This window comes from Artemia franciscana, chromosome 15, assembly GCF_032884065.1.
Source record: "Artemia franciscana chromosome 15, ASM3288406v1, whole genome shotgun sequence".
NCBI lineage: Eukaryota > Metazoa > Arthropoda > Branchiopoda > Anostraca > Artemiidae > Artemia > Artemia franciscana.
In genome coordinates, this window is record NC_088877.1 from 29,046,406 (window position 1) to 29,071,129 (window position 24,724).

At 33.5% G+C, this 24,724-nt stretch overlaps 1 protein-coding gene across 2 annotated transcripts in view; it reads right to left on the reverse strand.

Annotated features, from left to right (window-relative positions):
- Nucleotides 1-7,227: 7,227 nt before the first annotated feature.
- The window catches only part of LOC136036295 (putative fatty acyl-CoA reductase CG5065), a 74,333-nt gene continuing 56,836 nt past the window's right edge, over nt 7,228-24,724 (reverse strand). For both annotated transcript variants that reach the window (XM_065718443.1, XM_065718442.1), the window contains exons 7-9: nt 18,985-19,224; nt 14,079-14,333; nt 7,228-10,314 (exon numbers count right to left, since the gene is read on the reverse strand). In XM_065718443.1, coding sequence (XP_065574515.1) covers nt 10,161-10,314; nt 14,079-14,333; nt 18,985-19,224 — 649 coding nt within the window. In that variant the 3' untranslated portion in view covers nt 7,228-10,160. The remainder of the gene's footprint in view (nt 10,315-14,078; nt 14,334-18,984; nt 19,225-24,724) is intronic.

Sequence of the window (24,724 nt, forward strand, 5' to 3'; positions counted from 1 at the left end):
AAGACTACATTTCATTTAAATATTTTGACTTGAGGATAAATATCTGAAAAAGCAAAATCCGACTAGTTTATAACTTGGAATATAGACTAATAGTACTAACAACTCACTGCAGCACCAAGCCGCCTGAGGCTAACAGAGCTACGCACGCTCTCCCTCCATTTCAATCGATTTAAAGCTTCTCTCCTTACCCCCTCCAAAGAAGTTCCTATTTCCCTTCAATATTTCCTTGCGCCATCCTCCCACCCACACTTTGGCACACCCTCCCACTTTGGCCTTAGCTGGTTGGCAGACAAGGACGATCTTTGAAAATATGTCATCCTTCATCCACAGAACGTATTCTAGCTCTCTTAGCCTTTCTCTAATTATAGCCCTGAAGGGTTGGATTATAGCTTACTGTTAGAGATACGGTCAGTCAGTTGGGTATCCAAAACAGTCTGTACCCAATTTCTCTTGAATACATCTAGCAAATCTTCCTCCGTCTTTTGGAGTGCCCTTGCTGTAGAACCATTCTTGACCACTGCCATTACTTTAGATTCCAATATTATAATTTTGGCTTGCAGACTATTCTTCCTAAATTTTTTCAAGAAAAAAGAACTTGAGCCTTGATTATTCTACTTTTAGCATCTTTACTGCACCCACCGTCTTTACTAATAATGCTACCGAGATAAGTGAAACTGTCCACTTGATCAATTTATCGTTACCCAGTCACCTCTTCGCGTTCACTTATCCCTAAGCTTAGTGGCTTGGTACTCCTAATGTTAATTCTCTAAACTATTCTTGCACCCTGAACTCTCGAAACCTCCAAAAATTAATTCAAATTGTTTACATTTGCATCTAGGATGCTTAAATTATTAGCATAATCTAAGCATAGGAGAGATACTTGCTTAATTGATTCCGTGTTCTCCAAATGTCTTTGCTGTGCTTCTTAGTTTAAAATATATAAAAGTGATCTATTTAAATGGGGATATAACACAACCCTTCTTAACTCCTTATTTAGTACGAAACCAGCTACTAGCCTCACATCCTACCTTAACTGCAGCAATAGTTATTTTCGTATATAGCACTAATCACCTTCATTAATTTATCCAATATACTACACAGAGATAGGACCTTCACTAAAGCTCTTCTATCAGATGAATCAAACACAACCATGATCTATAAAACTGAGGACTAAGGGGGTGTGATGACTCAGGCACTTCTCAATTATTAATCTTAGAGTTAAAATCTGGTCGACGCATCCCCTCCCCTTCCTAAAACCAACCTGTTCTTCCTTAAAAATTTTACCTACAGTATCTCTAAGTCTATAAATTGAATCATCATGCTAAGTAATATGCTTCCTACAGAGACCAAGTTATTGCCTCTATAATTACCAAAAAGCCTATTCATTGTCTTAACTAATTTATCTCTAACTTGACAGCCAACACACTAAACTCGCTAAAAGTTAGTTTTTTAATCTCACTTAACACATTACCGCCACCTGCAGCCTTGTTTTTTTTTACTCCTTACCGCCAGTAATTCTTCCTAACAAAATAAATCCTCCTTCACGTCCAAAGTGTTACAAACTTTTTCACTCTTTTCTATATCTTTTCCTGTTACTCTCTCAAGATTGAGTATATTCTCAAAACGCCCTCCCCGTCTCTCACTTACTCTTTCCTTATTATTAAATGTTGCCTCGTTCTCATCTTTAACTGAAAAAAGTCCAGATTGACTCTTACCTCTCAGTTTATTAACATGTCAGTTGTTAGTGCTATGTCAGTGCTATTAAGCCGTTTGGTTGCATCTTTCAGATGTTCAACAATTTTATCTATGGTCTCCACTTCCCACCTCCTTAATTGATAATTTAATATTTTCTTCACTTTTTCACATTCTCTTATTTTCATATGATCTTTCATTATTTTCACTGATATTCCTGAAATAAAAATAAAAAATAAGCTACTGAAATAAAAGAAGCTGTGTTTCTTTTATTTCAGTAAGACACCATCAGTTACCTCACAAACCATTTTCCTAAAATTTTTCCATCCATCTTCAATATTATCAAATTTTAGACTCTCCATTTTAGTATTCTACTATTGTGTAGACTAAATTGGGAAAAATGTGGGATTCAAGGGAACCCACTTCTGCTTGTACGTGCTTGCATAAGATATAATTCAGGGATAATTCCACCCTGTAGTATTTGGAGTAATAACGGTTTTCTTCTTATAAAAGTATTTTTAGCAATTGTGTCGTGTCTGAGTTGCAAGGCTTAAAGGCAATATAATCTCGGTGATTTTTATGTTCATTCCATTTTATGTTTTTCCCCAGATTCATGGTGTGAGTAGCCTAGTATACTCATTTTTATGTTCAAATTGTTGTTTTTATAGACAAATTGTGCATGTTTTGTTTTGCGTGCTCTATTTTAAGTACATCGATTTGCCCTGGGTGTGATGTTTGTACTTATTGTTAGGTTACTTTTTTATATAAAAGCTACTAATCATTGGTATTAACGTCAAATGTAGAAAAAAATAATAACAAATAATTCTAATTTTGTCTGATAAACTGATCTATAATATCATGGACAGTTAAAATGAAATCTTATTGCTTGAATGTGGTAGGTGGAAAGTTACACAACCATATACCTCCTTAAAAACTGGCCATTCAATTTTGAAAAAAAAATGCTCTTCATACAAAGTTTCGGTATTAGTGGGTGGCAAATTAAAAAGAAAAATCTGAGTGAAAAATCACAAAAAAAGAATAAGCCAAAAACATGTGGCCCCAAATAATTTGAGAAGGTATAACTTTCCTTTGAACGAATAATTGTCTTTGGAAATCAATATATAGGATCTGTGGATCAGGTGACGTCATGTTTGTCCGCATATGACGTCTGAATTATTTCACACTAATACAAAAGAAGAAAAAAACTAAAAAAGGTAAAAACTACAAAAAAAAACTAAAAAGAAAAAAAAACTAAAAAAGCTAAAAAACTAAAAAAAACTAAAAAAAGGTAAAAATCTAATAACTAAAAAAAAACTGAAAAAAATAAAAAAAGGCAAAAACTACAAAAAAAATAAAAACTAATAAAAAAACTAAAAAAGCTAAAAAACTAAAAAAACTAAAAAAAAACTAAAAAAAGGTAAAAAACTAAAAAAAACTATAAACTAAAAAAGAAAAAAACTAAAAAAAAGGAAAAAACTGAAAAATAAAAGAGAAAAAGAAAACTAAAAAAATATGAATAAATATATATAAAAATAAGTTGTTTGTGGGTTATGTCTGTCTGTCTGTCTGTCGAGTGACGTCGTGTTTGTCCGCATATGACGTCTGAATTATTTCACACTAATACAAAAGAAGAAAAAAAACTAAAAAAGGTAAAAACTACAAAAAAACTAAAAAAAGGTAAAAAGCTAAAAACTAAAAAAAACTGAAAAAACTAAAAAAAGGCAAAAACTAAAAAAAAAACTAAAAACTAATAAAAAAACTAAAAAAGCTAAAAAACTAAAAAAACTAAAAAAAGGTAAAAAACAAAAAAAAACTAAAAACTAAAAAAGAAAAAACTAAAAAAAAGGAAAAAACTGAAAAATAAGAGAAAAAGAAAACTAAAAAAATATTAATAAATATAAAAAATATAAATATAAATATAATATAAATTAGCAATCAACAAAGCACCGAGACACAAATGACGACCGGGACACAGGGAGTATAAATGACGACCAGGACATAAGTAAAAAAAAAAAAAACTAAAAAAACTAAAAAAATGGTAAAAACTACAAAAAAACTAAAAACTAATAAAAAAACTAAAAAATCTAAAAATCTAAATAAACTAAAAAAGAAAAAAAAGAAAAAAGGAAAAAAATAAAGGAGAAAAACAAAACTAAAAAACGAATGTATATACAGACCGGGACACCGGGATACAAATGACGACCGGGACACAGGGAATATAAATGACGACCGGGACACAGGGACATAACTACAAAGGGGACGCCGGGGTGCACAGGGGGATATATAAATGACGATGGCGACTCAGGGAATGGTCGATTAGCAATCCCCATCAACAAAGCTCAAGGGCAATCATTAGAATCATGAGGTATAGATCTGAATACGGATTGTTTTCCCATGGACCATTATATGTTGCATGTTCAAGAGTCGGTAAACCTGACAATCTATTTATATGCACAGACAATGGGACAGCAAAGAATTTTGTATATTCGCAAGTTTTACGTAGTTAAAAACATATATATATATATATATATATATATATATATATATATATATATATATATATATATATATATATATATATATATATCTCTATATTCACAGGTGGGACATAGGGACACAACTACAATGGCGCGTAACTAATATGGCGCGTAACGACTTACGCGCGCGGGGGGGCTTGGGGGGGGGGCGCGAAGCGCCCCCACCAACTAGATGTTGGGGTGGCGCGAAGCGCCACCCCAACAGCTAGTATATATATATATATATATATATATATATATATATATATATATATATATATATATATATATATGAATTTTTACGGACGAGAAGCGTTGTCAAATTTAACTATTAGTTTTGTTCATGAACTTCCACGGTTAGATGTGGCAGCACTTACAAAAACACGATACTGCTCTAAAAACTCAACAGTTTTGAAGTAACCAAAAGAAAAATTGCAAACAATCATGGTTTTCAGGTATGACTGGACCTAAACTGTGTCCAGGGAGGAAAAATATTTTATCTGTATGTCTTTGGCAATTTAAAAATATAGTTCAATTAGTTTGGGTATTTTTCTGAAATAGCATGGACATTTTAGGATAATCAGTGTCAGTGGTTTGACTCTGTAGGCTCAGCCAGAGTCGACCCAGCTGTAAATGGGTACTTGGAGAAAACTGGGTGAGGTAAACAGGAAGGGTGTGCGAAAGTACAAGATGGTTAGCCCCAAGCCTCCCATTGCACTTCTTGGCCGAAGGGCCAAGAAACAGAGATCAACACCGCCCGTAGGGACTGTAAAGTACAGTGCCTTATTCCATACCTTTATTTTATTTTAGGATAATCAGGCTTGCATTTAATTGGTGTCATATAGCTAGATTTTCTTTCGAATTTCGTATAGTGATCAATGGCAATTTGCACCAAGGTTATAGTTTTTTAATACAAATTAATAATCTTATGATTATTCGGGTTTCAATTATAAAATGTTCAACATGATGTACCAATAGCGGTTTAAATGATGTTACCAAAAACCATTGGTTTTGATCCAACCACAGGATCAATTTGATTGAATCCTCAACGGTAAACTGCCTTGGCAGCTAACAGCACTATACTGATTTTCTATTGGTGGCATACAATCAATATATAACCCAGATTGTGGCATAATTTTTTTTTCATTCTGTTGTTTTTCCGCACAGTTAATCGTTTCAATCGGTTTACGGTCTACTCTTAATGTATGCAATCATAAATGACACAGCCTAACCGAGAAAAGTATGTTCTAGACCAAAGTATTTTAAGATTTTATGGACCTTTTGGATAAATCTCTTCTTTTCTTTTTTTTTGAAAACTGAAGACCTAGAACCATGTCCTGCATATGTGGGGAATGTTTACATTAATACATGATAATGAACCGGGAAAAGTATATTCTAGGCCAAAGTATTTCAAGATTTATGGACCTTTTGAACAAATCTCTTTCTTTTCTTTTTTTTTTGGGAAAACGGTTCGACTAATTTGGGTAGGATTTTTTTTTAAATTTAAGACGCATTTCCCAGATTCTTTAAATCTTTATAAATCAAGACAAAGCTTTTTTTTACAAATCCTCGGGAGGTCACTATGTCCTGCGTGTGTGGATATGTGGGGAATGTTTACATTAATACATGATTACTGAAGACCTGGAACCATGTTCTGCATATGTGGGGAATGTTTACATTAATACATGATTGATGAAGACCTAGAGCTATGTATGTATATATGTATATATTTCCAAAAAAAGACACCAGGCCATAAAAAAAAAAAAAAATAAAAACATAAAAAAACCAATAAGAAAAAGACAAATAAATTGGAAAGAAAAAACGTACTTATACATGAATCTCCACGAAATTATTTATAGAGATACATTTTTCACGATGTATCAGCCCTTTTTCAACATACTTAGCCAGATTCCTTAATGTCATTTTAACTCGTGATCCTACAATCCCTTCCACCCACCTTCTATCTGTCAACACTAAGGAAAAACACTCATTTCTCAGATCCGCCAATTCCTTACAATTCCCCACAAAATGAAAAATATCTTCATCATCTTCTCCACACATCGGACAAGGGACTGGGTTAGCACTATAATAATATTTACATTAATACATGATTCCCGAAGACCTAGAACCACGTCCTGCATATGTGAAGAATGTTCACACTAATACATGATTGCTGAAGACCTAGAACCAAGTCCTGCATATATGGGGAATGTTTACATTACATGATTCCCGAAGACCTAGAACCACGTCCTGCATATGTGAAGAATGTTCACACTAATACATGATTGCTGAAGACCTAGAACCAAGTCCTGCATATATGGGGAGTGTTTACATTACATGATTCCCGAAGACCTAGAACCACGTCCTACATATGTGAAGAATGTTCACACTAATACATGATTGCTGAAGACCTAGAACCATGTCCTGCATATATTGGGAATGTTTACATTACATGATTCCCGAAGACCTAGAACCACGTCCTGCATATGTGAAGAATGTTCACACTAATACATGATTGCTGAAGACCTAGAACCATGTCCTTCGTATGTGGGAAATGTTTACAGTAAAACATAATTGCTGAAGACCTAGAACCATGACCTGCATATGTGGGGAAAGTTTACATTAATAAATGATTACTGGAGACCTAGAACCATGTCCTGCATATGTGGGGAATGTTTACAGTAATATATGATTGCTGAAGACCTAAAGCCATGTTCTGCATGTGTGAGGAATGTTTACATTAATACATGATTGCTGAAGACCTAGAGCCATGTTGTGCAGATATAGGGAATGTTTACATTACATGATTGCTAAAGACCTAGAACCATGTCCTGCATCTGTTGGGAATGTTTACATTAATGCATGACTACTTAAGACCTAGAACCATGTTCTGCATATATGGGGAATATTTACATTAATACATGATTGCTGAAGACCTAGAAACACGTCCTGCATATGTGGGGAATGTTTACATTAATACATAATTGCTGAAGACCTAGAACTATAGACGTAGCCGATATTTGGTCTTATTAAAATCTGTATATTTAATAAAAAGAAGTTAAACGACAATAATAATATAAAGGTAATAATAACAGATATATAATGATAAAAATATGACATAAGATTCAAACTAATCTAACTCATAAAGATTTTTACCATCAACCTTTATTTGAAATACACGCTATAAAATCATAAATAATGGGTGGATATAAACATTGGAGGAAGCAACTATGCTACTGCCTTAAAAAAATAAACTTTAAAATATACAAAAATTTGAAAATCTATTGGTGATTTACACATACCAAATCTTTTAATACAATTTTCACCAAAAAAAGGTTGGAGACTTGAATTTTAGTTATTGGTCAGTATATAAAATAATTTCCATGGTCACACACACATCATGCCAATGGTACAAGGATATGTGTGTTTCATCTTCCTAATTTATGTACCCTCCTGGTCTGCCCTTTTAGAATAATCCTGGAGACGGCTTTTGGCAAGTATCATAGAAATGTGACAATGTCAGATACAACCTTTAGATGTGACAATAACGGTGTGGTAAGTCACATCTGATAAGCTGACTTTATAAGAGCAAGGCCTTAAAAATTGTGAGAAAATTCAAAATGTATCACTGATTTATACATACTGAATTTATTAATTTAAACATGGCTTTAGCTGAAAAACATTCTAGAATTTAATTTTTGTTTGAAGTTCAGTATATACAAATCACCTATACAGTCAGACATATAACATAACCATGCATTACAAAAATAGTCATAATGTTTAGGCTTGAGCGCCTGAATGGAATTTACCCGCCAAATTTTTTTCCTTTCGAGCAGAACGAATTGAGTCACAATTATACCTTGTTTTGAATCTTGTCTCAGTCAATTCAAAGCCCTGTAATTTTACTGTAGTCTTATTTGGTACTCACACTAATGGGATCTTTTATTGGTTACCCACCTACAGCAACAATCCTGTTCGAAAAGGGTTCATTCAATGTCTTGATTGTTACTTAACACATGCATTCATAAAAAATTGCTAAAATAAATATATACATTATTTTGTATCGTTGTAGGTGATAAGTGGGGCAACTGCCCCCTCCAGACCTAAGTTTACACCCTCCCCAAGCTAAAACTTAGTTTCTGCAAAAACTCTTGTCAAAATTGAGATAAGCCTTCATAGTTCAACGTTTCTCTGGATACTTATCCAGAGAAACAGGTCAGTTCTCTTTTTGCTTTATGGTAATATATGGCTCATTTTTCGTTTTTCACTGTCATTTTCACTTAACATGGGAAAATTGGCTCAACTCCCCCCCTCCAGGATTTTGCCGAAATTACGCCAATGGACTCAATTCATACGCCATATGCGTAATCCATACGCCAATGGACGGCAAAAGATACCAAAAATGCATTGGAAGATAGGTTAGAATGAAAATTAGCAGCTTTTATTGGCTATCTACATTGGATAGAGGAGAGCTGTTTAGCTCTAGTGGGTAAAAGTCACAACTGCTGTGATGATCTTGAGGAATCTCACAAAAAAGGATAACTGATTAAGGTTTAAATTATGTCAAGCAGCCATTTACGTAATGGGATCACGTGAAGGTAGTCTAAACAAAGACAGAGTTGTCAGAATGTAACGTTGACCCTTAATTTGATTGGATCAACTTCGTATTTATACTACCTGAAATAAAGCTGTACGATTCTAAAAAAGGAAATTTAAAAAAGAGAAAGATAGATGAAATACAAATTGGAAAATAACTTAGAAATTTAACTTTATTCGTTTATAACTTCTATTTGTTTTCACACATTGGTGCACACAGCAAAAGCTCCGGAAGGAGGCTTAAGAGATTTTACCAGGGGGGAACATATATAACATAGACAAGATAAGTAAACAACATAGATAAGATACAAATAGAAAAAATAACTTAGAAAGTCAATTTATTTCATAGATGACGTTTAATTATTCCCATACATGGGTGCACACAGCCAAAGCTCTAAAAGAGGGCTCAAGTGATTTTACAAGGGGGGAAATTGACGCTTGAGACAATTTCTTTTTATTTTGCTTTCTGCACTTCAGAGAGGAGAGGGAGGGGGGATGGCTCAAATAGATGTTGGAAGCGCTCGTCTTTATAGATATTTTGAAATATTCTAAAAGACAAATTAATCCTAGTGCCTCATGACTGAATTGGACAACTTCAGTATTTAAGGAATTAATATCCCAGCAAGAGTAAACCAAAAGTAGGACTGAAGATCCTATCCCCTCTCATAAATTCTAAGAAAAATACCTTAAAATACATGAAAGTTCAGATATTTGATAATACAAGACATTTTGAGCATTATTGGACCCCTTCCCTAGGAAAATAATATTAGCTGTCAAAAGATTGTTTGACTGCATTGTAAGCTTATAAAAAAGGGCAATTTATATACTTTTTTTCAAGAAAAGTTTATGCTTAGTACATGCCAAAATTTGAGAATTGCCCATAGCAAAAGTTCAAATATCAAATACAAAGAGACACGAGGTTCGTCAAGTAGAGTTTTTGAAGACTTTGTTTTCAGGGATATAACATCAATTTTACCAGGGAATAAATTTTTTTAAGGGAGAGAAAGGCTAAAGTTTGACTAGTTTTTTTTTTGTCATAGGAAATCTTATTTCTCCAAATAATTGAAAATTCCATTGTTTCAAGCTTTCAAACAGGATTTTTTACCTCCCCCTCAAGAGAAAAATCTAACGGACTTATTGCTCGTTGATTAAAACTGGATCGTGAAGGAAAAAATAACGCGAGTAAAATTCACATATACAATAACCGTCTAACAGTGATTAAACTAATAATTGCATCATCTCCGATTCACGCCATAGGAATGCAAGTAACTACACGACTGCATCTGTCTGTTAAGTATTTGACTGGTATAAAATGGCAGGATTAAGTAGTGTTCACACGTAGCCACATTCCAAACACTATCTCGCTTTGAAAATCAGTTGTCCTATGTATCGCATCACTGCACTAACGGAAGACTCCCAAGCATTATGGGCTACGGTAGACTTTGTCGCGAGTAATCTCCATATCAGTAACGCGGCTGCAACTTGCCCAGTATACTGCATTGCATATAACCTATAAGAAAATAACTGCATCAGCTAACATGATTTGGCTCACATATTCATTAATACTGGAAATGTGACTTAGATGATACGAGGCAACAGGGACTATAACTCTCAGGACTAGGGCAGCTGATCTTTATTCATTTATGCACACTTTGAAATCGGAATCCAAATTTGGTCTGAGAATCCAGCCTCTTGGTCATTTATCCCTAGCATTAACTAGATATAGAAACAGACCTCTACCAAATCTGAGATCATCTTATCCAATCAAAATCTTTGATACGGGCCTGATGTTAATAATGTAAGGGATCAGTTTCGAAAACACGGCCTTCTTTTAATCAGAATATTGTTCTTGTTTTTCCAACTTTTAAAGTTAAAATCTTTTGTAATAAAGAGTTCCTCAAAAACAACGCCCGACTTGAATCTACTATAAATCCAAATTACCGTACATTTACACAAAATTTACGAATTTACACCACAAATAATAATTTGGAAAACAAAAGTGCAGTATCAAAACATAACTTCAACGATGAGTGATAAAAGAAAATCCAAAATAAGAACTGGCTTTTAAAATCTAGCGTTCTTTTTTAGACAACCTCTATTATCTAGCTTATTACAGCACTTGAGAACGATGCCGATTTAGCAGTTCGATGGGGCTTCGTCGATGGGACTGACTTAAATAATATTGCAAACTAATTTAGAAAAAAAAATATCAGCTTCAAAGCGCTCATTTATTCGGTTTTTGTAGTGCTCCTTTGAATTTTGGCAATGTTATTTCAGTTGAGAATAAGAACTCAAGAAGTTATATAGTTTTAGAGGAGACAAAAAAACTCAGTTGATACCAAATTAGTAACTTTTGCAACATGTATATTTTTATATTATTATAATTTTTATATTATTTTATATTTTATATTATTATTATATTATTATTTATTATTATTTTATATTATTTTTATATTATTTTTATTATTATTTATATATTATTTATATATTATTTTATATTATTATTATATTATTATTTTATTATATTATTATATATTATTTATATTATTATTTTTATATTTGTATATTTTTGCAACTTTTGGATAAGCTATGGATGTTCTAAGCTAGAAAAGCTTGGAAAACGTTTCGACACTAGGTTTTACATAATCTATAATTATCTTTTTTTGTTTAAAGTTCTTGAGTCATCCCACGTGAAGGGAAAAAAGTTTACAACACCAAAATTAACTTTACAGTGTTGAACAAAGACGTAACGTATCTTGTTTTAGTTTCTAAAAAGATAAACGACAAAAATTACTATTCTTTGCACGATCAAACATACCTTTGAAATGAACAGATTATGAAAAAAATAACTCTTTTACTGTTACTCAGTATCAAACACATAAGAAGTATAGTTTTGGTAGTTTAACTGATAAAACATCTAATTCAAAGCTAGAGAAGAATGAAATAGTAGTTTTGTCACATTAAATGTATTAAGGTACACCTCTACTAGCCGGCAACACAGGGTTTTTTGTGGGGATAGGGTAGGGGTAAATTTGCCAACAAAAATCAAGCAATTTTTCTTAGTTGTTGTTCAAGAATATTGTCAAGTTATTAGAATTTGAGGAATAGTCATTGAAACGTATGCGCACGTGCCTAAGCAGCACCGATATATCTTGTACAATCCCCTAAAATTAGTTGCAAAATAAGTAATTAAAAATTGTTCAGTTTCACCATGATTCTAAAAAATTGCATTAGATCATGACAATAAGGTTAATATTTTCTGCCATATTTAGCTGTTTTTTTGTTTGTTTTTTTACAACCTCTTTTTTTTAGCATGCCTTTATCTTCTGGTTATTCACAGTTAAAGATAACTGTTACTAAAAAGACAAAACTTAATCAATGGTGTCCTCAATAGCTGTTGAGCAAGGGCGTCTCCAGGATTTTCGGAAGGGGGCGGGGCTTCAAAATTATGTTTATATGCATTTTGTTACGTTTTTATAATTCGATCAGAAATTTCAGGAATGGAAGGGGGAGGGGGTAGAAACACCCTCCTCCCTATGGATGTGGCCTTACTCTTGAGGTCTTTTCCAGCAAAAATATGGGGTACAGAGATCTTTTTCAACTATCTAAACAGTCGCTGGAAAACACCTCTGATCACGCGAACCCTACATTGAAAAATTAACCTGATCCAATTCTCAATGTCAATTTTTCTTCGAAAGTGAAAGCTAATCATCGATTTCGTTTTCATTAGATAAACCTAATTATTTTCATAAAGCAAAATCACGTATCTGAAGCTTTGAGAATTTATAGAACAGTAAAAATAAGTCAATGAAGCTTTGTATGTTGACAGATTTTATAGATGATTTAAGCCAAAAAAAAAACTATATAAGAAGCACATTACGGAACTGAATAATGTGGCTTTATTTTTTTACAATTTATATTTTGGTTTTGTAATCTAAAGTTGAATTTTACAAAGCCTTTGAGTCTCAGTAAGATTAATTACTTATCGTGGCGATGCCTAGTCTTCTCTAAATTTTGATAAGGCAAAGCTATTGGATATTTGCACATTTTAACACGTTTTCACGAAATTATCCTAGATGGGGTCCTCAAGAGCTCATTGACAAAAATAGATCGGACACAGAAAAGTAAGACCAAACTCTTCATTACTTTCTGGTGTAAATACAACGCGGACGTGAATAGCAAACACAGATCGGCAGACAGGCGCCGACGGAGGTGTCATGACCACAGGAGTGCTAATTCACGAAAATATAGGGGGCGAAAGGATCTTTTCTTTATTTTTAAATAAAGATACTAAAAAGATATTTTTCGAGATCTAGGGGAAGAGTGCAATTTTTGTTTTTTTTTTTATGATTTTTCAATGAAAACACAAAGAGAAATATTTTTCATGATCTACGGGAAGGGGAATGGACCCTGGGGGGCAACTTTCGCTCCTCCCATGTTGCAAACCTGCACAATATACCTTCCTCTTCATACGTCTTCTTTCACAGCTAAGTATTCGTCACTTTCTACATGGTTTGGTAGCTTCAAATTTGTATTCTTCAAAACCTTAATTATATTTTAAACCTTTAATTATTTATTAATTATATTTTAAACCTTTAATTATATTTAATCAAAACCTTAATCTATTTTAGGATTTCAGCGGTCAAGATGCGGATTACAATGTTCTAGTTTGAATTAGTGATTCATAATAGCTATTTTTATTAATATGTACTATCGTGTCTTGGTATAACTGTGTTAGAGGTCCTTATAATTGTGTAAGTTAAAATGTCCTTTGTCTCCAGCAGTAAAATTCCTTTCAACTGAGGGGAGGAGAGCAGGGGGTTCCAAATAATTAAAGGGTTGATTCTACATTGTTAAAGGCAAAATCATTTTTCGAGGAAATGATGTGCTTAATTTTCTTTTTTAGAAACAGCTAGATATATCTCGATTTGTCCAAATTCCGGACATAATGAGTTCCCGCCCTATAATAAGTTCAGCAAGCCCCTTTCCTAACTATTCAACTACAAGCTTCACCTAGCATCTCCAAGCTTCACTAAGAATTAGAGCTTTCAACAAAGGGTGATTTTTATTTTAGACAACATACCTAGGCTAATAAGCAGGTACATAAACATAAAATGTGTTAATGTGTACAGTACAAGACATTCGAATTCAGTAAGAAATGCAAGAAAAATTTTAGATATCTTCACATTTCCAGGAATGAGGGTGTAGGTACTTTAAGGGTACTGGCTTGGTATTTGGTAATATGACTAGTTTTTACCCAAAAATTCGGCTTACCTATTTAGGTGATGTTTTGACTCCTTACAATCTACTTCTTCTTTAAGTAAATATTTTTTGGTTCCTTGATAATAAGTCCTTAGGTAGTTGTCCCAAATAATATTTCTAGTGTCAAAATAGAAGATCTTCTTATCTTCCGCTGACATTTTGTCGAGAAGAGAGACAGTATTCACTGAATGGAAAGTCCACTGGTTTACTGTAAAGTGTTGTAAGCAGGCCATTGCTTTTGTTGCTCTGTCATGGATCCTCACAAACCTGTAATAAAGAGAATGATTTCACTATATTTTGAAACATTACCCAATATATATATATATATATATATATATATATATATATATATATATATATATATATATATATATATATATATATATATATATATATATATATATATATATATATATATATATATATATATATATATATATATATATATATATATACAAACAAGGGGGGGGGCTTATCCCCTAACGAAATTCAAAATTTTCTTGAATTTCTGGACCCAATCTATTCAAAATATTTAAACAAAACTAGTTTTGATTATCCCCCCCCCCTTTAAGAAAAATCACGTCCGAAAGAAATTTTCACATGCGTATATGACACCTAGCCAATCACTTGAGGTTATAGAACGGATAGATAACTAATTTTACAATCGGAATTCAGTTGGTTTCCAATCTCCATAAAAGAGTATGCCCCTCACGGCTGGGGGATTAAGTCAGAAATTTCAAAAAAAAAGTTTTTTGGTAAATGGCCCCAGGCGACTAATCGTTTTGTGTTTAAAGGGGGGCAAAATATTTTTCTACTGACTTCACAAAAGGCTATACGCTATGTTATTTTTTATTTTTTATGCCTGGTGTCTGACAAGGTTTTGGCTAATACCTTGTAAAATATCGTCCCACAGGGGAGCATCTGGAACATCTTGTCACTATTGCCTCAAAAATAAATACAATGAAATTTCGGGCGGGGTAAATAAAAAAAATGGAAATAAAATAAAAAACAATGTAATTAAAGTACGCAAGAGAAACTGTTAGTATTTTTCAAGCGTTGTAAAATTTGGATACTATAAAGGACATAAAGTCCAGCACCAACCCTAAGCTTGTAGTCTTATATTGGTTGTATTCAAGGAGCACCGCTACTGCTAGTCACTCCTACTGCTATAAGTGATGCTTGTTACTAAGCTGGTTAGGTGCGCCCCCGGATTGACGGGCCGGGACTCGTTAACTGGGTAGCCAGTTTTTTTTTTATTGTCAAATTAATATATGGAATTACTCGATAGACCCAAAAAATTAACGTTTTTCCAAAATTAGGCTAGTGGAGATCTGAACATCAGCATTATTTTGATCAGGACGTTATAAATTCCCTGTCCTCAGTAATTCAGGTGCTCTTGATCAATGGATGCAATCTATGTGGTAAAAAATACTAGGCTAAGCTACTCTTCAACCATAAGGCACTTCCGCCATAAGCCATTAACCTATTCCGTTTTCTTAATTAGCTGCGAAAGTCAAGGATACGCACTACCAATGTCAAATTATGCGTAGATCACGTGTGTCTTTTTCTATTTCAATTGGCATGTTTTAAACAAAAAACAAGTATTCTCACACTAATTGCAAGTTTACCACAAACGTAGTTTAAACTAAATTTGGAGGTTTTAAATTTATTTTACGTGAAAAAAAAAGCTTCACAAGATTTCGCCACACATATATATATATATATATATATATATATATATATATATATATATATATATATATATATATATATATATATATATATATATCTTCTGCTATCAGCAGACTTACCGAGCAGACTCCAACCGAGCTTATTGCAATTAATTAAGATAACATATAACCTATTGAATAAATGTACTTACTACGGTCTATTGAACGTGGTTTAAACATGAAAATGAATTTCTTACAAAAAAGGAACCTCTAAAATAAGAAATATAAAAAAGAAATATAAATATATAAGAGATATAAAGAAAATATAAAAAAGAATATATAAAAAAAAGAGACATAAAGAAAATATAAAAAAGAAATATAAAATATAAGAAAATAAGAAATATTGTCAACCTAGCTCAATAAACCAATCTATTTTAAGAATTTTCTGTCTATAGAAGGACGAATTGTAGTCACAATTGACTATTGAATGCCCAAAATTACAAAAATCAATAACAAGCCTAGTTAATGTAGGATCCTATGAATACAATATTGTCTAATCGCAATCGGCTTTTGCTAAAAAATAGCGAAAATCAGTTGCAATTAGCTTAGTCAATGCGTAGTATGTGCAGTTACCATTATCATAATTATTCCAGGCGTTTTCTTTTCCATAGACGAACTTGATTCTCTAGAGAGGGGTCCAAAGATTTACAAGCTCTAAATTTTCCGAAACATGTAAAAATTATAAAAATCAGTATGGTACTTGTATGATATACCCTCTACCTAATATTTATTTATTTATTTTATTTATTCATCCAATAGCTTGTAAGCTAAGAAGCTTGTAAGCATAACATACAAAATGAAAATCAAAAAGCTGGCAACTGCTAGAATATTTAACAAAAATCAATGGTAAACTTATGGTTGATTGACAATATACATCACTGTAAAAAGAGGTATTTACTAACTCAGTCTTAAAACTAGGAACGGTACAAGCAGTGACACAACTATGAGGTAATGACTTCCAAAGTTTTATTGATCTATTTACAAAAGACATCTCACATATTTTGGATTTTGGTGCGGACGGGGGGGGGGGGGTGAAATTCCAACATGTTTTGCCTGGTTGATGTATAATGGCTTCTTTGAAAAAAAAATTCTGAATCCAAATTTACAATGCCGTTTACAATACTGTGGACACTGAGAAGATCAGAGCGACATATTCTTCTACTATATTTCCCTGAGGCTCAATTCTAATGAAATATACCAAAGTAAGATAAAAATATAATAATTTAGAAACAACTTTGGACTATATATTTGCACACCGGGGGGGGGGGGGAGCAGGTTTGCATACCTAATGCAATAGATATAATTATTCTGAATATTCTTAGTAAGAATTGTTTTCTAACTTTACTGTCCAAATAGTTTACCAACACCACCCCTTCCCCCACCCCACCCCCTAACGTGCAAATACAAAGCCCAAATTATATATTTTCCATCGATTGTCACTTTTCTTTGTCTTGTCTCACACTAAGCTGAAAGAAACTAACGAAAAAAGCAAGAGCTCATATGGCACTTGTGACGAGGCCGGAAGAGCCAAGAGCTCATATGGTATGAGCTCTAGCAAAAATCTGAGAATCAATAGATTATTTAAAACGAAAATCAGAGGCTTAATGCCGGTCAGGATTTAAAAAAAGAGCTCTGAGTCGCGAAGCCCTTCTAAATACAAAAATTCATTAAGATTTGATCGACCACACAAAAGTTATAAATACCTAATTTTTTCTAATTTTTCCTCTCCCTTCAACCCCCTAGATGGTCGAATCGGGGAAAACGACTTTATCAAGTCAATTTGTGCAGCTCCCTGACACGCCTACCGATTTTCATCGTCCAAGCACGTCCAAAAGCACCAAACTCGCCAAAGCACTGAACACCACCCCCTAACTTCCCCAAAGAGAGCGGATCCAGTACGGTTTCCTCAATCACGTATCTACGACATTTCCTTATTCTACTCACCAAGTTTCATCCCGATTTCTCCACTCTAAACCTTTTCCAAGATTTCCAGTTTCCCCTCCAACTCCCCCATTGTCAACAGATCTGGTCGGGACTTCAAATAAGAGCTCTGAAACACGAGTTCCTTCTAAATGTCAAATTTCATTAAGATCCGGTCACCCGTTCTTAAGTTAAAAATACGTTAATTTTTCTAATTTTTCCAAGTTAACACCCCCCAGTTCCCCCAAAGAGAACGGATCCGTTCCAATTATGTCAATCACGCATCTATAACTTGTGATTTTTCTTCTCATCAAGTTTCATCCCGAGTTTTCCACTCTAAGAGTTTTCCAAGATTTCCGGTTTCCAAGATTTATGTTTCCCCTCTCCAGCCCCCTATGTCCCCGGATCCGATTTGAATTGAAAACAGAGTATCTGAGACATAAGATCCTTCTATATATCAAGTTTCATTAAAATCTGGTCCCTCTTTCGTAAGATAAAATACCTCAATTTTCACGTTTTCCATGAATTCCGATCTCCCCCTCCAACTTCCCCCAATGTCACCAGATCTGGTCGGGAGTAAAAACAAGAGCTCTAAAGCACAAGATCCCTCTAAATATCAAATTTCATTAAGATCTGATCACCCGTTCGTAAGTTACAAATGCCTCATTCTTTCTAATTTTTCCGAATTACTCCCCCCCCCCCTAACTCCACCAAAGAGATCAGATCTGATCTGGTTATGTCAATCACGTATCTTGGACTTGTGCTTATTCTTCTCACCAAGTTTCACCTTGATCTCTTCGCTTTAAGTGTTTCCAAGATTTCCCCCCCCCCCAACTACCCTCCCCCCCAATGCCACCGGATCCGGTCGGGATTTAAAATAAGAGCTCTGAGACAGGATATCCTTCTAAATATCAAATCGTATTAAGATCCGATCACCCGTTCGTAAGTTTAAAATACCGCATTTTTTCTAATTTTTTCGATTTAACCATAGTAGATACCGCGGTACTCACCTTGGTAGATACCAAGTGCCATAAAAACGGTTCAATAATGTTTCAATGAATGAACAACTTGAGCGGTAGGGGGTTTATCATACAAGTACCCTCGGTATAAAAAAAATAGGCTTGATTATAAGTGTAATTCAATTGTAATCAAGTGCATTCAATACTAATAGTTTTTCTTTTCATAAAAGGTAACTGAACATCTTTCGACTTATGAATTTCGTCCTCCAACGCCAATAGAGAGAAAAGACGAATGTGGTGTGAACTCACCTGGGTTTCCCTCCAAATATCTTAGCAAAGGTATCGACAACATATGCAGGTCCATAGTGGAATAAAGCAACGTCAATCTTGTGCCTGAGCATGCTACTTTTGAAACTTCCCCCAGGTGGCCATACTACTCCCTTCATTGGATACTTCAGCATCTCATCCTTAAGGGTATATTCAAGGACTCCCCACTTCAAAGGATTCAAGGAACCGGATGTAGAGTTGTAAATAATTGTGTTGTTTGGCCTAGAAGGAGAAACAACTCTTAATTTTATTCTACGTCAGTTCAGTTCAATATGGGTCTTAATTAAAAAAAAAGATACAAAAATATACTTAAAAACAATTCTTTGTGCACCAAATGCACGTTTGTGCCCTTACATAATACCTTAGGCATCCATATGAGGGGGGACTCCAGTCCCCTTGGCTGAATGACACAACTTTATATTTTTGTATTTTTGTTTGAAATTTCTATTATACAGCACTGGAAGTGTCAATTACACCAGATATGCTCCCTCCCCCCCCCTAAAATTCAGTTTATGGGCGGCCATGGATAATGCATACATTAAACATAGCGCGGTCTCCTCTCTTCTCAAATTTTCATCCCGAACTACCATCAAATAATCATCAATTTAATATGAACCTTCCTCCGCTCGCGCCCCTTGAAGTAGCAAACAAAAATAATAATATCAAAATTACTCTAAGCAAAATAATAAATAAATAGATATAGAAATACTTTTTAACCCTTTTTTAAAGGAACTGAGAGTCCTACACATTTTAAGCTTTCTCAGAAGTGGATTCCACTCCCTAGCACAAGGAATTCTAGTGGAAAAATCTGACCCCGCTGTCGGTTTGGGGGTATGTAATTTTCAAATGAAGATCGCGTATTTAAACTATGGATTTGTGAAGCTTTATTGAATAAACCTTTAAATGGTGATGGGAGTTTTCCTGAAAATAATTGAAACGAAAAATAATCTCATATTGTTGCAATTCCTCTAAGTACAATTATGTTCCTATAAGAAAAGATTATTCCATTAAAAGATGTTTATTCACTTAAAAAAAGATGCTTAAACTGAAGCCATTGCTGTATTTGTGGTGGAGCAAAACCTCGCCAAAACCTGTCTGACACACAAATTCCTTAGGTATAAGAATCTAGGGATGGTTCTGAATTTTTCTTAATTTATCAATGCTGTTAGAAATGTGCTAATACATAATTTTGGAATTGGTATAATCATAAGACTTTATTTGATATGGTGAATTTTGAAACTGAACAAATTTCGATGGACGTGTTTTTTGTTTTGTATCTGAGCATACCAAGCGTTCAGTCTAATTATCAGGGCTGGCATTTGACAACAGTAAAATTTAACATACGTTAGAAGCTTGGATTTTAAAATATAAATGTTAATTCGTGCTTCCATTGTGCGTTTTTACAGTTTTCTCGCAGTTTCATTGGCTGACTTGATTTCCAGTTTGTCCGTAAAACGCCAAACGAAAACGCAGCTTCAGTATAACATCTGTACTTTTTCATATTCTCGGTTTATTTATTCACCCACAAAGGATTTTGACAAATTTCTTTAAGAATTTTGCCCCTGTTTTCAACCCGAATATTTCAAGATAACTTACAACGTTGTTCGGCAAACTTTAAAGTTTTTAGAGCCCTCCGCTATAAAAAAAAAAAAAAAAAAAAAAAAAAAAAAAATCTTAAAGAAAGTCCTGAAAAAAAAATTCGAGCTAAAAACGGTGACAAGAGTCCTAAAAAAGGAAATTATCAAAATCCTAGGCATCTGAACAAAGCAATAGGTTTTCATTCAAATTTGGCACTAACATCGATGCTAGATGGCAGATAATGTTTTTATTTTAGAATCTTGACACTGCTTCTATATCATGTTTCAAATCCCAGGTGAACAGCGAAAACCTGGTATTATTTGTCATGTTGTGTTATTATAACTGTTTATTTGTCATTTGTCCTTGTGTATTTGTCAAACACACACATTTGTCAAATTGTTTAGGAGAGCGGGAAGCCTGTATGAAACAGAATTTAAACTTTTTATAATACATTTTGGGCGGCCTTCTTTCCATAATTCTGTATTGTAGTTTCCATAATTTTGTTACTAAAGTTTTATTATTTTTGCCATATTTTGGTATATTTTATTATGATCAACCTAACTTCAATTCGTGTGTGTGTTCCGGATTATACACAAAAGCCACAATCCATTTCACCACAAGAATTCACCAAAAAGAGAAATCATAAACGGACAATAAAACTTAAAATGATAGAGTGTATGGTCCCCCCTCCCCTTCCGTTACAAATATATTGTCAAAAAATACCAGGTATGTTAATAATTGAAAATCTTGGCGATGAAATCGAGCAAAAGAGATCTCAGCAGATCCCTGAAAATGTTTTACGCAAAACCATAAATGACGAATATAAATAACTTCTCCTTTTTGGAATTCTTTTTTTTTTCAAAAGGGATCTCAGTAGATCCCTGAAAATGTTTTACACAAAACCATAAATGACGAAAACAAAATGACTTCTCCTTTTTGGAATTTTTTTTCCCCGGCTATGTCTTTCATCCAAATTGTAAACACTTGAAAAAAGGTATAATCATCCACAGTACTTTGGAATAGAAGATTTTTTCTTACGTAAGAAGCAGTTGATCAAATATGTTAACGAAAAAAGCCTGATCACACAGGAAGCAAAAAATAAACCGAATATTCCTTACTAATTCAAGGTTTACCATACATTACTATAACAGTCTCTGCCCTTGGACAATCAAGATTTGCTGGATCGCATAACAGTTACGAAATTTTTCTTGTTTGCAATAGCTCAAAGGCTTTACAGAATCAACAGGCAATAAAAAACATGAGAAAATAGACCCTTTTCGTACTGATTCGAGGCAACCTGAAAAAAAGGTCCACATCAGTGGTAGAAACGGATTTTTGGACTATTAGAAGAAAAGAAAAATCGGAACTTTTCAACAACAAAAATCAGAACCTTTATAGAGAGATGTGCCTGTTGACAGATGAGCCCATTGATACAGGCTATTGGATATGAAAACGAAATTCTCAAACTTTTATTACTGTTCGTACAAAAAGGCTTTAAAAAGCGAATGTTTTTTGAAGGAAGGCACTCAATAAGTGAGATTTGGCTAATCCTAATGAAATATGCCAAAACATGATGATAATATATTACTTAAGAAACAAAATATGGAAACAACGACAAAGAATCGTGGAAAGCAGGCCGCCCTGAAAGCATTACATTAAATATCTAGCCTAACTCTTAACCACGTCTACATAATAAATATTTAATAAGAATATACATCCATCGTAGTTTTCTTATAAGCTAATCAAAACCGAGCAATGAAGAGAAATCCGTTTCTGTCAAATCTTACAAAGCGTAATTCTTGAGTGCGTTCCATTTAACAGACAAGTGACAAAATCTTATCTTTATTTCAATATTCCCAATGCTGACTGAAAATTCAAAACCCGAAAACCTAGAACTCCTAGGATTGGAGCCCTGGGAGGGATTTTAATTCCAAGGACAGGTTTTTCTTAGCTATTAAATAACAAAAGAAAAAATAATATTTGAATGTGGATTCTAGTACTTGGTGGAGGGGTTCAAATCCTCAGTCAGGCACGTGCGTAAGAATTTGGGGACGAACCAATAAGAAAGACAAATATTTGACAATTTGAATTAGAACTGCTAGAAGATTCGAGAAACTCTAGTATTTTCGGGGAGGGAAACCGACCCCCCCCTGATGTGGATGTGTCTGCCTCAGATCCTTCGAACACGGCCTTTGTTTTTTTCTGAGAATATTAAATTTCAAGTATGTCCTCCATTACGAACATATCTCCGTCCGTGTCAATCGTATAAAGGACATGTAAGTTTTTCATTCCCAAAAAGCCAGCATCGATTTTTACACATTTTTTACGGGTTATGAATTCTAACGCCTACTTGTAATGTTTTTTGATAATCTTATTAACTTCAAATTATATAAAGAAAATCTACCCTGAAATAGGGTCTTATTTACCTCAAGGTGAAACTTTAAATTTGAAGGAAAATTCTTTGACTGGAATCAAATCTGAAGTTGTCGCAAGTATTTTCGAAGCATAATTTGTTAATGAATTTTATATGAGTTTTATCGAATCAATCAAGCGTTCCCTGAACCTAACACTTCCGGGAATTCATTCAAAAAGTATGAGCAATTGTTTATTCAAACACTAATAATTAGATTGAATACGGTATATGAGCTGTGAATAAATTTTTGATCGAAGGAAGTTAATGAGAATAATTTAGCTATCCAAAATCCAAAGATATTAATCCGTATTACTATCATAATTTTGAACACTAGACTTAACTTTTTTGTATAAAGCGAGTTAAAAGGAATAACATATTTCTTTAAAGAGTTCCACATCGGATTAATTTAATATACATAATTTAAATTTACTTTTTAAAATATAACTTTCCGTATTTTTCTTACAGTAAACCATTTTTTTTTTTTTATTTCGAACACAAAATTGTATGGAAGTATCAACGACTCAAATTGAGACAATTATTTAGATTAATAAGTTTTCTTTATCTTCGAAGCTACCAATGGGAAAAATGTGTAGTTGAAAATATTTCTGAATTAAATAAAAAAAACAAGTTTTTTAAATGAAAGTAAGGAGCGGCATTAAAACTTAAAACGAACAGAAATTACTCCGTATACGAAAGGGGCTTTTCCTTCTCAACGCCCCACTCTTTACGCTAAAGTTTGACTTTTTCTCTTAGCTCTACATTTTAAAACAGTAAAAAACTTTAGCGTAAAGAGCGGGGCGTTGAGAAGGAAAAGCCCCTTTCATATACGGAGTAATTTCTGTTCGTTTTAAGTTTTAATGTCGCTCCTTACTTTCATTTAAAAAACTTGTTTTTTTTATATTTAATTTCTGAACGTTTTTAAATCAATGCATGTTTTGATTTTGTATATTTATATATTATTTTTGTAGATTTAACGAAATTTGTATATTTATTTTTTTTGGCTAAATGGCTTTCTCATAATTTTGATTGAATGATTTTGAGAAAAAAAGAGCGGGAGAGGAAGCCTAGTTGCACTCCAATTTTCGGTTAATTAAAAAGGCAACTAGAACTTTTATTATTTTACGAATCTTTTTATAAGTAAAAGATATACGTAACTTATAAATTAGCTTACGTAAATAACTTTTGTATTATCATGTTTTTATTACATATATGAGGGGGTTCGCCCCCTCGTCAGTACCTCGCTCTTTACACTAAAGCTTAAACTTTGTCCCAATTCATTAAGAATGACCCCTGAATCACAAAAGCCGCAGAATAAATAGTTGAAATTACTAAAAATACTTTAGCGTAAAGAGCGAGGTATTAAGAGGAGGTGAGCCCCTCATATGGGTAATAATTTCTGTTCGTTTTAAGTTTTAATGCTGCTGCTTACTTCCAGCTGAAAAAAAAACTTTTTCATATTTATTTTTTCATTGTTTTTTTTAAGTAATGCTAGTAAATCCTGCGCTCCCTTCATGGAAATTTTCTTCCCCCATGACAAATTCCTCGATGGAAAGTTCCCCCAGCATATCCCCCTCTTCTCAACCCCTGCCTCCAACCAAAAAATCCTCCTGAAAACGCCTGTACACTTCCCAATAACCATTACTATATGTAAGCACTGGTCGAAGTTTTGAACTTGTAACCCCTCCCAGGGGACTGTGGGGGAGTAAGTCGTCCCCAAAGATATAGTTTTAA